Below are 14,453 nucleotides of genomic sequence, written 5' to 3' on the forward strand. Positions count from 1 at the left end.
TGAAACCCTTCCTTCCAAAATCATATATAGAAAGCTGATACATAAAGCGTAGTGCATTGAAGCTGCTCTAGTTCAGAAGTAGGGGGTCTAGAGACCTATCTTCTCACCCCTCCAGCACCTTGCCTCCTGGAAGGCCATGAGGCACCTCTGAAGAAACTCTATGGTTTGGAGGAACAGAGTTTAAAAATCACTGGTTTAACTGATTTGAAGTTATTTGGAAAATTAATTAACAGAAGCTCAGTGTCACCTCAGGCATAATTTAGCTTTTATGTTTTTAATAATAGGGACATGTTAATAATTGAAGAACCATAAACTATAGAAACTCAAGAAATCAGAGAATTTTAAAGGCTAGAGAGAATCTTAATGCTTTCACATTTTACAAATGAGGAACTAAGACTTAAGTGGCTTAATTAGAGGTTACCTGGCCCAAGTTCTCAAACTTTATCAGTAGCAGAACTGAGAAGAAAAGCCAGGTCTCTTGATTTATTACTCCACCTATGGCCCCTCTCCATGCTCCTTAAAATAAATTGCAAATATTTTAGGAACTGTTCAGATATGACTTATTCTACTCAAATTCTTCTTTCCTTGTTTTTAAGTTCAGAGTATCATTTGTGCAAAATACACTAATGACTTCAAAAAGCACTAGTTCTCATTACCTTTGAAAATATTTTGAAACTATTGCAGAAACTGTAAGTTATCAATATAGATATGGTCAATTACAGAGTTTAAATCTAATCTTCTGCAGAATTCAGTAGCTATTAACAACATGGTAAAGTTGAGCTAACAGGGACCCCAAATCCACAAATAAATATTTGTATAGGTTAGCAACTGACCTTTTTGTCGTTGCTGATTGGGTTTTTGGTTTTGGTTTCCCCCTCACCACCACTGCTGGGTAAGGATAAATGAAGTGATATTTAAAAGTGGTTTGGAACAAACCCTGTGTTAAATATAAGTTTCTGTGGAAAATACGTATTTTTAAAAAATCCTATCTAGTCAGTTCAAGGAAGATTCTAGACTGTTCTGCTTTTTGTTCTGAAAGCTATGTTTAAGTTATAAATCTGAACTCAGATTGTCTTTGGATTTGATTTTTCCTCTTTATTCTTTCAAGAAATTCTCTATGGAGTTCTAAATTAGAATTTTAATTTAGACAAAAAGGAAAAAGAACCACAGTTACCATGTAAGAAAGTTCAGAATCTGAAAGTAGCTTCTTTTAAGCTTCAAAATATGAGACAAGATCTATTTATCTACACAGGCCTTGCACTGATTTAGTAAAGACTCCATTGACATATAGGCAATGTGAATATAAAACTATGCTGTATTATAACTAACACGGTATCAGATAAAGTAACTGACAAGTAGAAACCATAAAATAATGTCACTTGTATTATAAAACGGAAAAATTAGAAAAGCCAATTTGGTTTTAAATAACAAAAGCATCAATTCTAAGAATAAAAAATTTAGGAAAAAACACAAACTACATTTACTGTGTATGTAATGCTAAAAGGTACAGTAATTCTGAAATTTTTATAATAAAAATCACACTGAAATCAGAAGAGAAATGGAAAATACCACCTCCCACTTTTCTCCAAAGATTGTACAGATCTAAGTAGATCTACTGCTATTGAATTAAGGGACAATAATTTTGCATTTGAAAAGATGTTCCTCAAATATAACCAAGACACCCAAAAGACAGAAAGCTCATCCCTTTCTCACTTGTACTAACCTCCACCCAAAACCTCTCCACATAGCTTCTGAAGAAAATAAATATTCTGTTTGTCTATAAAAAAATCTAAAAATTTTTGCACGTTAGTGTTGCTAGAAGAAAATTTACCAGATATAATATAAATATCAAAATATACCATATGTGAATAGTTACTTTGGGAAATCCAAATCTCTGAAAATAAAACTTTAATACATTTGAGTTACAAGAATGGAATATCATACAAAAAATTACCTTAATAAGTTATGATGAGATTACTTGAGAAATTAAAATAAAAGGAACATTACTCTCTCCCCTTTCTGAACATGAAGAAACATACAATGAGGAAATGAAGAATAAATCTCCATCTCAAAATTAAGTTAAGATTACCTACAGTGAAGAAGCAAGCGAAAGGATCTAGAAAGTAGTATTTGTGCTTGCATTTCCCTTACTTAACCAACCTTTAGCCGGTGGAAAAGGATGAGAAGGAAGTGAATCTGAACAGAGTTCGAGGGGAAACTGCAGAAGCTCTTCATTATCTGTAGAGGCTTGAGAGGCAGGAAAAACACAAGTTAATTAGTAATGATCTCTTACTAATTTTTAAAAAATTACTCTGGGATAACATATAAATTTCCCCCCAACTCAGTTAATTCTGGTTGTTTTGTCCTTGCTTTCTTCCATGGGGGTCCTTCACCTGCAGACATTGAGAGTGGTTGATATCTTCTCTGGTGGGGCGGTTGTGAGATTTAGAAAGAGTAATGTATATAAATCTCTTAGCACAGTGCCTGGCAAAGAATAAGCACTCACTAATGATTATTATTATCCTACTTTTTGTACTATACTAGTTCTATGACACTTAAACCAGTTATTATCTATCTTTTTTGATAAATATCTGAACATATAATCATTTAATACATCTATATGACATTAATTCAATGCTAAAGATGTAGGATATATTCAACTTAAAATATTTTAGATTAATCATGAATATTTATTTAGCCAGTAAGTCATTAAACTTTAGAAAGTATACCATTTCCCTCTTCTTTTTTTTCAGAACACACAAATGGTTTCTAAGATTTTGCATTTCTTTGGAATATATTAAGCATGGTACTTCCTAAATTTTACTGGATAAAGAACAACTCTGAGAATCTGCTGAACACTATGGGACCTTTCCTGAGAAAAATCCATGGTGCTTGCTACATCAGTTGGTTCTCAGATGCCTTGAGGACCTCCCCAGAGTTCCTAGAATAGGAGCCTCTAAATTACTGCAGAACTAATGTTATAAGCTAACTCTAAAAAACAGCAGCATTTTCTATGTAAATAGCAGCCAACCACCTATTCATGTGTAAAAAATATCATCAGCCATATGCTTATCCACACAGTTATCTTGATAAAGAAAACAGAAAAACTGACAGTATCGTGTCAAGAAACAGGTCATTTATTTATTCTACCTATCCTCTATATTTTATCACTGAACTATAACACAGACAAACATGAACTATGCTCCCATCTACCATAGGTTTACCTCTTTGCAATGACTTCTCAGCATGTGTTTTTGTGGTCTGTAAAGCCTGATTTTTGTCAAAAGTTATTGCAACTGCTGTGACTGTAACCTAGAATCACAGAAACAATATGATTAGCAAAATAATCATTCCCCAAATAAGCTTCTTATAATTATTTTTCAGTACCATGGAACAACTTATACAAACTGGCTAATCTGCCTTTCCTGGTTAAGATTCTCAACCAGAACTGCACATAAACTCAGACATTCAGACTACAACTAAGCCCAACATGTATACCTAAACGTAGGTATTCCAGAAAGAGCTCAAAAACCTTCTCTAAGAGATGGGGCCTAGAGAAGTCGCACAGAAGCACACCTTCTAGTGTACATACGCTGGAACACACATTATGAGTACACCTTCAGATAACTAGAGTTCACAAAAGTGAAACAGACAGACAAGGTCTGACTCATACTAGTACGTTTAAAAATATTTTGAAGTAAAGCAGCTTATACTTCTTTAATTATGGCAAATGTATAATATTAAAACAGACCAAAGTTAGAACTCTTCTTTAATAACAGACTGAACCTTAGTTACCTGAATTAATTCATCTTCAGGGAGAGATACTGTAAAATTTACATGGCAAAGGCAGCAGGGTATCATAGACCGTAGTTTAAAATACAGGCTCTACACAAAAGAAAATATTAGTAATATCATTTCTTTTAATTTAAAAATTTATAAAAACTGATCTTTTAATGTACATTATACTATGGCAAATAAAGGTGAGAAGATTAAAACACTTGTTTCGTCTATTCTTTCATTAAGAATACATTTTTAATATCTAAGCAGACAATAAGATTTAATCATATTTCTAAGTAATAAAAAATAAGGAGTTTTTTAAATTTACAAATACAGATTTTTATGAAGTTTAACGCTATGAAATAACTTAAAATATATTCCTTTTATAGTGTGGCATATTAAGATGGAGAGGACATCTTTAGCATTTTACTTGATGGCAGGTTAAGACTGATAAGTAAATAAAAATAATTCGGCCTACAACTGTGTAAGGTATTCCAGAAAATATAAATACTTTTCTTCTTTAATTTCATGATCTTGAGGAGTTTTAGCTAAAGTATAGTTAGTCAAAAGGTTCCTACCTTGAGCAAGTTTTCACAGAGATCATTAAAATTCTTATTGAGGGCTTGATTAGTTAGATTAAGGCTGCTTAATCGGATTACTCTTACTGATGTGAACATCTAAATATAGGGAGATATAATGGCATGTCATTTCATTATTTTGAACTAAATACTGTAACAGAAAATAAACAATTATAACTACTGTGGTATTTTTTTAAAAGATAAGATTTTAACTTCAGTAAAGAGGCCGAAAAGAAAACATATATTAAGAAAAAACTTGCTAAAATCACATATGCTATATTTGCTTAAAATAAAGAATAAAAGGCTTACCTGTATTTCAGATGTCCAATTATTTATACCAGGCATAATTTCTGTATTACAACTATAAAAGCCTGTCAAAATAAATTACAGGGAAAACATATGATAACATTTCATTTATTTTTGTGTTAAAGCATAACATTTTTCGGGGCTTCCCTGATGAGGCAGTGGTTAAGAGTCTGCCTGACAATGTAGGGACACAGGTTCGAGCCCTGGTCTGAGAAGATCCTATATGCTGTGGAACAACTAAGCCCGTGCACCACAACTATTGAGTCTGCACTCTAGAGACCACAAGCCACAACTACTGAGCCCACGTGCCACAACTACTGTAGCCCACACGCCTAAAGCCCGAGCTCTGCAACAAGAGAAGCCACCGCAATGAGAACCCCATGCACTGCAGCGAGTAGCCCCCACTCGCTGCAACTAGAGAAAGCTGCATGCAGCAACGAAGATCCAATGCAGCTAAAAATGAGTAATAAATAAATTTTTTTAAAAAAATAACATTTTTCAATCATTACATGAAGTTCTAACTAAGATCCATTCATTCTTTTTCTCTAAAACTCTATACCTCTGGGAAACTTTAGACCATGTTAGTAAATTATCATGGTTTTTTTGTAATGCATAAACATAAAAGGATTAAAAATCAGTTCACCTAAGTGTTAATGTAAATTTGTTTTTAATAAATTTATTTATTTCTTTATGGCTGTGTTGGGTCTTCGTTGCTGTGCGAGGGCCTTCTCCAGTTGTGGCAAGCGGGGGTCACTCTTCATCGCGGTGCGCGGGCCTCTCACTATCGCTGCCTCTCTTGTTGCGGAGCACAGGCTGCAGACGCGCAGGCTCAGTAATTGTGGCTCACAGGCCCAGTTGCTCCTCGGCATGTGGGATCCTCCCAGACCAGGGCTCAAACCCGTGTGCCCTGCACTGGCAGGAAGATTCTCAACCACTGCGCCACCAGGGAAGCCCATGTAAATATTTTTAAACGATGTGTTTTCAGTCTTGGAGCAGCAAAGAACGTGACAGAAGGCAACAATGATAAAGCCGTTAAAATAAAGTTAGTGCTATAATAATTATGAACTGAAATACTGATATGCAAAACTCGTCTCATCTCCAGGTAATTTTTCTCTGTTCACCTGAAGGAGGTGGAACATCAGTGAGTAGAGAATGTACGTCTTCCATAGCATCTGTGTCATCAATCTGAAAATGAAAAGGTTGAACCTATCACATAAGTAGTAAATATATAATTGTTTCAAATTTTTTAAAATTGTTTTTATTATTTATTAAATAGAAAGCATAAGAGTCAAGGAAAAGTAGGGCCATTTTTCCCTAAGTTAAAATATAAAACTTGAAAAAATTTTTCTAGTATCTATAAATTTTTCCACAATAATTATAAATACTTCTAAATGAAATATTTTACATTATAAAGTATATTGAGTTTACAAAGAATCGAGCCTTTTCTCAAGTCTTTATGAGGGCATGTTTCAAAAGATTTACAAAGATGACAAGCAATCATTATCTCTTATTTGTTTAAATTAATAAAGTGCAATTAAAAAAATCTTTTGACTAAATACAGAACTGCTTTAAAATAAAATTACATAGGGGTAAATTTAAAGGCATGTCTTAAAAGAATAAGTACAAATTCCATTTTTCCTACATCACAATATTCTGTCGTGAATTATAAGTAATGAACATATCCAACTGGACATATACTGGCATTCATCTGTACATTGGGGATCTAAGTCCTGACTTACACCCAAGATGTCAAGAACCACTTTCACTTCCACTTTGCTTTAGCCACTCACAGTCATGGCCATAACTCAATTGGGGTATTACCCAAAACATTCTACACTCAGATCTCCAGCATTTTCCAACTATAACCCCCATCTCTCTTACTGAATCTACATCTTGCCCTCTTCTTCCCAGACTCCAAGCACTTCTGTTCTCTACTTAGCCAGGATCCCTGGATCAGAAAATATGAAAAATGCTCTGGATCAAAGTAAAAGTAATCCTCATCTGGAGGGTTTGTTAAACAGATTCCTGGGCCCCACCCTGAAATTTTCATTTACTAGGTCTGAAGTAGGGGCCCCAGAGTTTGCATTTCTTACAAGTTCCCAGCTGTTGCTGATGCCACCATCACAGGGCACTTTGAGTACAACTGCTCTAAACTGTACCCTGGAACTTTTTACTCCTTAACCTTTAATCGACCTCCTTTTTTTTTTTTTCTCCATTCTCAGACTGCAGAGATTATGAGAAAGAGGCACAAATTCATACAGTTTGAGTTTTCTACAAGGTAACACTCTCACCTCAGTTAAGCCTTGAGCATCTCCCACAGCTGACATCCTGATCACATCCAAGGGCACTATTCTAGACTCTTCAAACCTCCAGTCCCATCCCAATACAATTCTACTGTCACCTTCCTGCTTTACTGAGATCCAGGCATCTGATAGTTTTCTCTCAACTGGCACCTTACCAGAAAACATTCCTAAGTATCCTCATTTATTTTCCTTTCCTTCAATATCAAAGGAAGATCGTCTATCCTTTCAAAGCTAACCATTCTACAGGGGAGTGCATGGGAAGATCATCTGTGAGGGCACAGGCTCCATAAACCTTTCATGTCACATTTATTCTCCAAGAAACTTAGTTCATCCTGGATGCATTTTTACAATGAAAGTTCAATTACACCCTCTGAATTCAGTAAAAAAACATTACACTCAGAATTCACAGTGCTTGTGGGAGGGAGGGAGACGCAAGAGGGAAGAGATATGGGAACATATGTATATGTATAACTGATTCACTTTGTTGTAAAGCAGAAACTAACACACCATTGTAAAACAGTTATGCTCCAATAAAGATGTTAAAAAAAAAAAAAGAGTGGTGAGTGATTAAAAACATGGCCATGTTCATGCACAATCATTCCCACTAACAGTAGACAGAAAAAAAAAAAAGAATTCACAGTGCTTATATTATTGTGTTACATGTAAAAATGTTATAATTATAGTAACATGTTATGACATATAAAGCAGGTAAAAATTATAGTAAGTGAAAGAAGAGAACCTTCTTATTGAAATTAATCCAAGTTTACAAAAAAAGCTCCAAAAGTTTAATATTTTGATTATATTTCAACCCAAACACTAATTTTTCCAAAACAAAGTTTTCCAAAACTTTTTTAACTTTTGTTAAAAAAAAGATATGTTACCAAGTTTGTTGTAATTTCTATAATAAAATATTCTTTTGATATTTTTAACAGTTGTAACAATACAAAAATATCACACCAATTTAGCATCTGACTGTAAAAATATATATCTTATCTTCCAAAAACTTTAAGAAATTTGTCCAATGCAATAATACCTCCAAAACAAATGCATCTTTTTTCCCATGTGAAAGGTCCAATTCTGTAACTTCATCAGAGCTTTCTGATTGAGATCTCAAAAGTCTTGAGCGTTGTCTAGGTTCTGGAATGGGTGATCCTATAATCTCTTCAGATATCTCCTAAAAGAAATATAATTGCTTTATATCATACGACTGTCTTTTTCTGTTTGGGAATTTTTTTGTAAACTGCAGTCTTTTTTTTTTTTTTTTTTTTTTTTTTTTAACTGAGGTACAACTGACATGTAACATATTAGTTTCAGGTGTTCAACATAATGATTTGATATTTGTGTATGCTTCAGTCTGGTTTTACATTTTTATATTAACAGAAAACTACCAGGGAGGAGGGGAGTGTGTAAAATGTATTCATAGTCCATATTTAATTATAACCTTTATGACTAATTAACCTTTTATAGAGTACATAGCTATTTCCTTTAATTGATACTAGCAACCTTCATACACTAATCCAGAAACTGTCACAGATACAGCAAGGCAACACTGACATCTAGTGTACAAAGAGGACACTACAATTAGTAGGGAATTGGCGGTCCTTTCAGCTCAGAAGGTATTTTCTATTCAGCATTTAAAAGTCCTAATAACCTATAATGAATTAAAGATTTATTCACCCAAATAAGATTCTAATCTTTTGTATCTTATGCAGTGGTAATTTTTCAAAGCCTCACATAGTAAAATGTGGACTATGATATATGTATCTATGTATGTGTATATTTATATAATACACATATTATACATGTATTTGCTATGCAACTTATTTAGCTAAATAAACTTTGATAGTTACAATAATTATCTTTTTGAGGTCAGTGTAGGCTACAATCTTATATGGGTTAGTAAACTTTCACCCATTTTTTAGCCAAAGATCACAGCTGGGCTTCCCTGGTGGCGCAGTGGTTGAGAGTCCGCCTGCCAATGCAGGGGACGCGGGTTCGTGCCCCGGTCCGGGAAGATCCCACATGCCGCCGCGGAGCGGCTGGGCCCGTGAGCCATGGCCGCTGAGCCTGCGCGTCCGGAGCCCGTGCTCCGCAACGGGAGAGGCCACAACAGTGAGAGGCCCGCGTACCACAAAAAAAAAAAAAAAAAAAAAAAAAAAGATCACAGCTAATCAGAGGTTCTAAATATCTGCTGGCCACAAGGAATATCAAGAGAATGTGGGTATGTAAGCACAAATGTAAAAGACACAGCCTGTTGTTGGTGTAACAGAACTATCTTAAAAAAAAAAAAAGGATTATTTTTAAAAAGTTTTTTCAAAAATGTTTTCAATGTTCATTGCTAGGACATACCTTGCATAAGACGACTGCAACCACACAGTTTCATAACACAGCTACCTCTGCAGCACCTTCGCATCCCTTTATCTTACTTACACTCCACATTAACCTGCCCTAGATAAATCTGACAGGGTACCTATTACAGTGACTACAAAATGAGAAAGAAAAGACTCTATATTCTTGAACATTTTTACCACAGATAAGCAATCTTTCTTTTTACTAAAAAAGAACATTTAAGCCATTTCTTTAGTCATTCAACAAGTATTTATCAGGTGGCTACTACCAGAAGGAACTGGTTTAGCCATTAGGAATACAGCCCTGATGGAGCTTCATGCTATTGGGAGTATCAAGCAACAGACAAAAATCAAAAACGTATTTCACATACAAAAGACACACAGAGGTAAGAGAAACAGAAAATAATAAACACAGAAGTTGGATAGGAAGTACCAAAAATTGAGAGGAGAGTTAATTTTTTAAATAGGGTGGTCAAAGTCAGCCTCCCTAAACAATAAGACATTTGAGCACGGATGTAAGGGGAGGTGAGAAGAATGAGCAATGAGGAGAGCAAATCTAGATGAGTGGCAGAAGAATCTTTAAGAGAACCTAAAAATATACTAAAATCTAAATAGCAACCTATATATTCACAGTGGAGATTTCTTTCACTTACCGGAGGATTGATTTCATATAATTCTTTATTCTTAGCAATCGTGTCATTTATCTTCTTCTGCATATGTGATATATGCTGCTCATACGAGCCATCATTAGGAGTCTTCCCAGCAATCTGAATACCACCAGGCGTTGGTAAAGCTGCTAAATACACACCTGTGGCTGACTGGTAAAAAGAATGGGGAAAGAATCAGAAAAAATTATCTAAAGAATAATAGTCCTTAAGTTTTCATATTCAGGAATGTGGTCCCTGCCCTGAAGGAAAAAGATAATTAGCACCAGTGCTTGCATAGGACATACGTGGAAGGGCACAGAAAATCAGAACTGGTAACGGGTTGATTACTTCCAGCAAGAACTCTGGGTAGGTCGGGGACAGCAGTGAAAGGATGATTGACTTTTCACTGCACACCCAACTGGACTTTAAAGTTTTTTGTTATGATTGTAAAAAACTGCACTGAAAAAACAGCTTATAAAAATATGACTGAAAGTTGCTAAAAAGAAAATTTTTCATGAATGAGGAGTTTACATTTCAAGTGGCAAAAGTAAAAGGGAAACATGCAAAGCAAGTAAAGAAACAGTTCAGAAAGGATAGGAAACTTACTCAAGATCACACTGTCAATAAATGTGGGGAAGAGACTTGAATCTGTTTCCGACTCCAAATACCAAGAACTTTCCACTATACCATCCTGCCTCCATAATCACCAAGAGAGAAAACTTGATACAGACTTATTTTAAATATTTAATTAAATTACTACTAAACTGTGACTTTGTAACAGTACTACATGCCATTAGTACTGAAAAATTATTAGGGGAAATACAAAACAAGATAAAACACACACATGCACACACACACCTATGTGCATTTATGTTTAAATATGCTTCTGTAAGTAAAGCAAAGCAAAAAAAAAATGTATAAAAGTACAAACATCAAATTGTTAACATCAAAGGAGTGGAATGGAGAAAAGAATTCTTTTAACTCTGGATATTTGCATATTTTGAATTGTAAGAGTTGTTGTTGTTATTGTTATTACACAGTTGCCAATTTTGTAAAAGTCTTTCCTAGAAAGGGTATAGTACTCTATGATGAAGTCTGTGCAGCAGATGAAATTGATCCCCAGAAGCTCTTTCTCCCGGGTTGTTCATGTGTCCATGACTGCACTCACCACCCAGTCTCTGATGCTCAAGCTCAGAACGCCTTCTGCGCCATAGGGCCCCATCTCTTAACACTTTCTTAACTGCATTCACTAATGAGGCAACAGCCCAGGATGGCTGAGAACACAAACTCCGGAATTAGACAGGCCTGGGTTTGAAACTGAGTTCCGGTACATATAACCATATCACTCTGGACAAGTCTCAACCTATCACAGCATCCGTTTCCTCGTCTTATAAAGTGAAGATAATATTACATTCTTTCTGGAGCAGCCCAGTGCCGGACACGCAGGAGGCACTCGTCAGAGATTAGCTATCATGGAGGCTACTCTTGGGACCCTGAGATTTAACTGCACAGGCTAAAACAGCACAAAGATCAAAAGCTCAAACAGTTATAATGAGTGTCACTAGTGATCAAGAAGAAAAGATTAGTAAGAATCAAAAAAGGCGGTATTTGAGGCAGGCATTGAAGAATTATACCAGGGTCACAAACTAGTTTCCTGGGGCTCAACCATCAAAAGTGTTTGCTACAATTGGCACAATGTTCTTTAAACTTCTGAATCTAAACCAAGCTTAGTTCCCAAGACACACACCAATAACTACAGTTCTGTATTCAGCCTGACTACACATTTATGTTATGCCCTCGCTAAGCTTGTGAGTTTTTAGATGGATGAATTATAAAGAACACTCTTTTCCCCAAGTTAATCTAAATATCAAGTATTTTAATATGAATCATATTACCTTTATTAATCACTGCAAATTCCTCTTGTTAAAAAAGTGAGATTTCCTAATTAATCATCAACACACAATTATCCCCTACATACAGAAATTTGCATATTTGCCTTTATAGAAAGAACAGGTGAAGCAGGAAACAATTTAGTATTTTATCTACAAATGCATACTGAGAAAAAGAAACCAAATTCCATAAATTTCTTTTATTTATTTATTTATTTTGGCTGCAGTTGAGTCTTCGTTGCGGCATGCTGACATCTTAGTGTGGCACATGGGATCTAGTTCCCCAACCAGGGATCAAACCTGGGCCCCGTGCATTGGGAGTGCGGAGTCTTACCCACTGAAGCACCCCGGAAGTCCGCCATAAATTTCTTAAAATTAAATTTCTATGCATGTCTCAGAAAGATGACAGAGAATTCCAATTTGAAAAGTACTGGTGACATAGACAAAAATTCTGGCTGGCAAAGTGTGGAGAATATGGGAGAATTTCCATAAATATTTTGCAGGTATCTAGTTCTCTGGGTCTCAGGCTACTTAAAAAGGCAGTTCTCACTTTCCCCACTGATAACTTTCTAGTCAGAACTTATTTTCTAATAAGCCAAGGTGAACATGAAGCTAAGATCTTTATCTTAGCTTTCAATGCCTCACAATTTATTAGCACTTCAGAAACACACGTATTTTATTGCACATTCCACTGCTAAGCACTGGTGCACATGTCTCTCATGTATTGATTTTCTCCATTAAAACTAAAGATTCGGGCTTCCCTGGTGGCGCAGTGGTTGGGAATCCACCTGCCGATGCAGGGGACACGGGTTTGTGCCCTGGTCCGGGAGGATCCCACGTGCCGCGGAGCGGCTGGGCCCGTGAGCCATGGCCGCTGAGCCTGCGCATCCGGAGCCTGTGCTCCGCAACGGGAGAGGCCACAACAGTGAGAGGCCCGCGTACCACACAAAAAAAAACAAAAACAAAAAACTAAAGATTCTTTTAGCACAGTGGTCCTCCCCACTCAGGAGTGATTTTGTCCCCCAAAGGACATCTGGTAACGTCTGGGGACAGTTTTGGTTGTCACACTGCAGGGAAGCTGTTAGCATCTAGTGGACAGAGGCCAGGGATGCTGCTAAACATCCTACAATGAACAAGACAGCTCCATATAACAGAGTTATCCAGCCCCAAATGTCAACAGTGCCAAGAAGGAGAAACCGTGTTTTAGCAATGTACAAACAATAATAAAGTCCAGAACGGTGGTGGCCAACTTACAAACAAGCTAAACATGGCAATTCTTAGAAATGTGACCATAGGAATTATGATCAGAATACAAAAATATAATAATAGTATAAATATAAATAAATTTATATAATAGTTTATTAATTTAATTTCAAATAATAATCTTATAAAAACATTTGAAAGCCTATCACTAGATATTTTTTTTTACTTCTTATAATGTCCCTAAAGTCTTAAAAGCCTTAATGCCAGATCTTTAGATAAGTCTTTTTAGGAGACTCTTTGAATCACATAAAACAGAATCTACAGCTACAGGAATCACAAAACAAAACCAAAACATCAAAACTCACCGCTAAGCCCATCAACATATTTTCACCCACTGAGATCTGAATTCTCAGTCCAAATAAAGCATTCATTCCTTTGAGTTTTAGTTTATTCATTAGCTGAGTATGCACTTCATATTCCATAAATGGCAACAGATTACTGATAGCTGTGGCATTTGCTTCTGCTTGTGCCTTCTTTTTTAAGCGACACAACCTGTCAAGGAAAATAATTTAGTCAGTGGAGAGTGTTCTTGGTACAATCTTAAGAAATGTCCAATTTTTTAAAAGTTTCTAAAAGTGTGCTTGATAAAACATTTACTTGTTTCAAACAGCCTTCTTAAGTTTTAACAATAATCTTTCCTGCCATTTTTTTCACTGCATATACTTTTGCTAAAAGTCCTATTTGAATAAAAAGGAAAAAAAAATCTCAAAATCTCTAGAAATGAAATACTGATCAAAATCACTAGAGAATATAATTTTGCATCTTAGGTTTCATAACTCCCTGTGATCATATAATGGGTGGATAGCAAAGGAAAAAACTTAATTTACTCATTAGAAGAATACAAAGCCTACTTGAGTATACACCATGTGCCAGGCACTGTTCTAGGTGGTGAGCTCTGATCAATGAATAAAACTAAGTCCCTGTTCATGCTTATATTCCAGTGGGGGCAGAGGGGAGGGGAGTAGGAATAAACAAAGAAACAAAGCAACCACAGATAATGCTTAAGAATCCAGTCTGGGGCTTCCCTGGTGGCGCAGTGGTTGAGAGTCTGCCTGCCGATGCAGGGGACACAGGAAGATCCCACATACCACAGAGGGGCTAGGTCTGTGAGCCATGGCTGCTGAGCTGCTGAGCCTGTGCTCTGCAACGGGAGAGGCCACAACAGTGAGAGGCCCGCATACCGCAAAAAAAAAAAAAAAAAAAAAAAAAAAAAGAATCCAGTCTGTGCAGAAAATAAACCAGGTGAAGAAAAGTGAGAATAACTCGACATAAGGCCTCACAGCAGAGATGACACCTGAACTGGCTGGGATCTTAAAAGCACAATGGAATTGGGAACGCTGGA

The 14,453-nt window shown here is 35.9% G+C and overlaps 1 protein-coding gene across 23 annotated transcripts in view; it reads right to left on the reverse strand.

The window, feature by feature from the left end:
* The window catches only part of C2CD5 (C2 calcium dependent domain containing 5), an 82,498-nt gene that overhangs the window by 13,409 nt on the left and 54,636 nt on the right, over positions 1-14,453 (reverse strand). For 22 of the 23 annotated variants that reach the window (XR_010835780.1, XR_010835779.1, XR_010835778.1 and 19 more), the window contains 9 exons: positions 13,417-13,603; positions 9,966-10,130; positions 7,998-8,138; positions 5,783-5,846; positions 4,665-4,726; positions 4,356-4,454; positions 3,796-3,885; positions 3,225-3,312; positions 2,161-2,247 (listed from right to left, as the gene is read on the reverse strand). Coding sequence is in view for 20 of the 23 variants with exons in the window: in XM_059082185.2 (XP_058938168.1) it covers positions 2,161-2,247; positions 3,225-3,312; positions 3,796-3,885; positions 4,356-4,454; positions 4,665-4,726; positions 5,783-5,846; positions 7,998-8,138; positions 9,966-10,130; positions 13,417-13,603 (983 nt within the window). In the remaining 3 variants the exon portion in view is untranslated. Of the gene's footprint in view, positions 1-2,151; positions 2,248-3,224; positions 3,313-3,795; positions 3,886-4,355; positions 4,455-4,664; positions 4,727-5,782; positions 5,847-7,997; positions 8,139-9,965; positions 10,131-13,416; positions 13,604-14,453 lie in introns of all 23 variants that reach the window. The other variant, XM_067008855.1, reaches the window with a different exon arrangement.

The sequence above is a fragment of the Kogia breviceps genome, chromosome 12, assembly GCF_026419965.1.
Source record: "Kogia breviceps isolate mKogBre1 chromosome 12, mKogBre1 haplotype 1, whole genome shotgun sequence".
Classification (NCBI taxonomy): Eukaryota; Metazoa; Chordata; class Mammalia; order Artiodactyla; family Physeteridae; genus Kogia; species Kogia breviceps.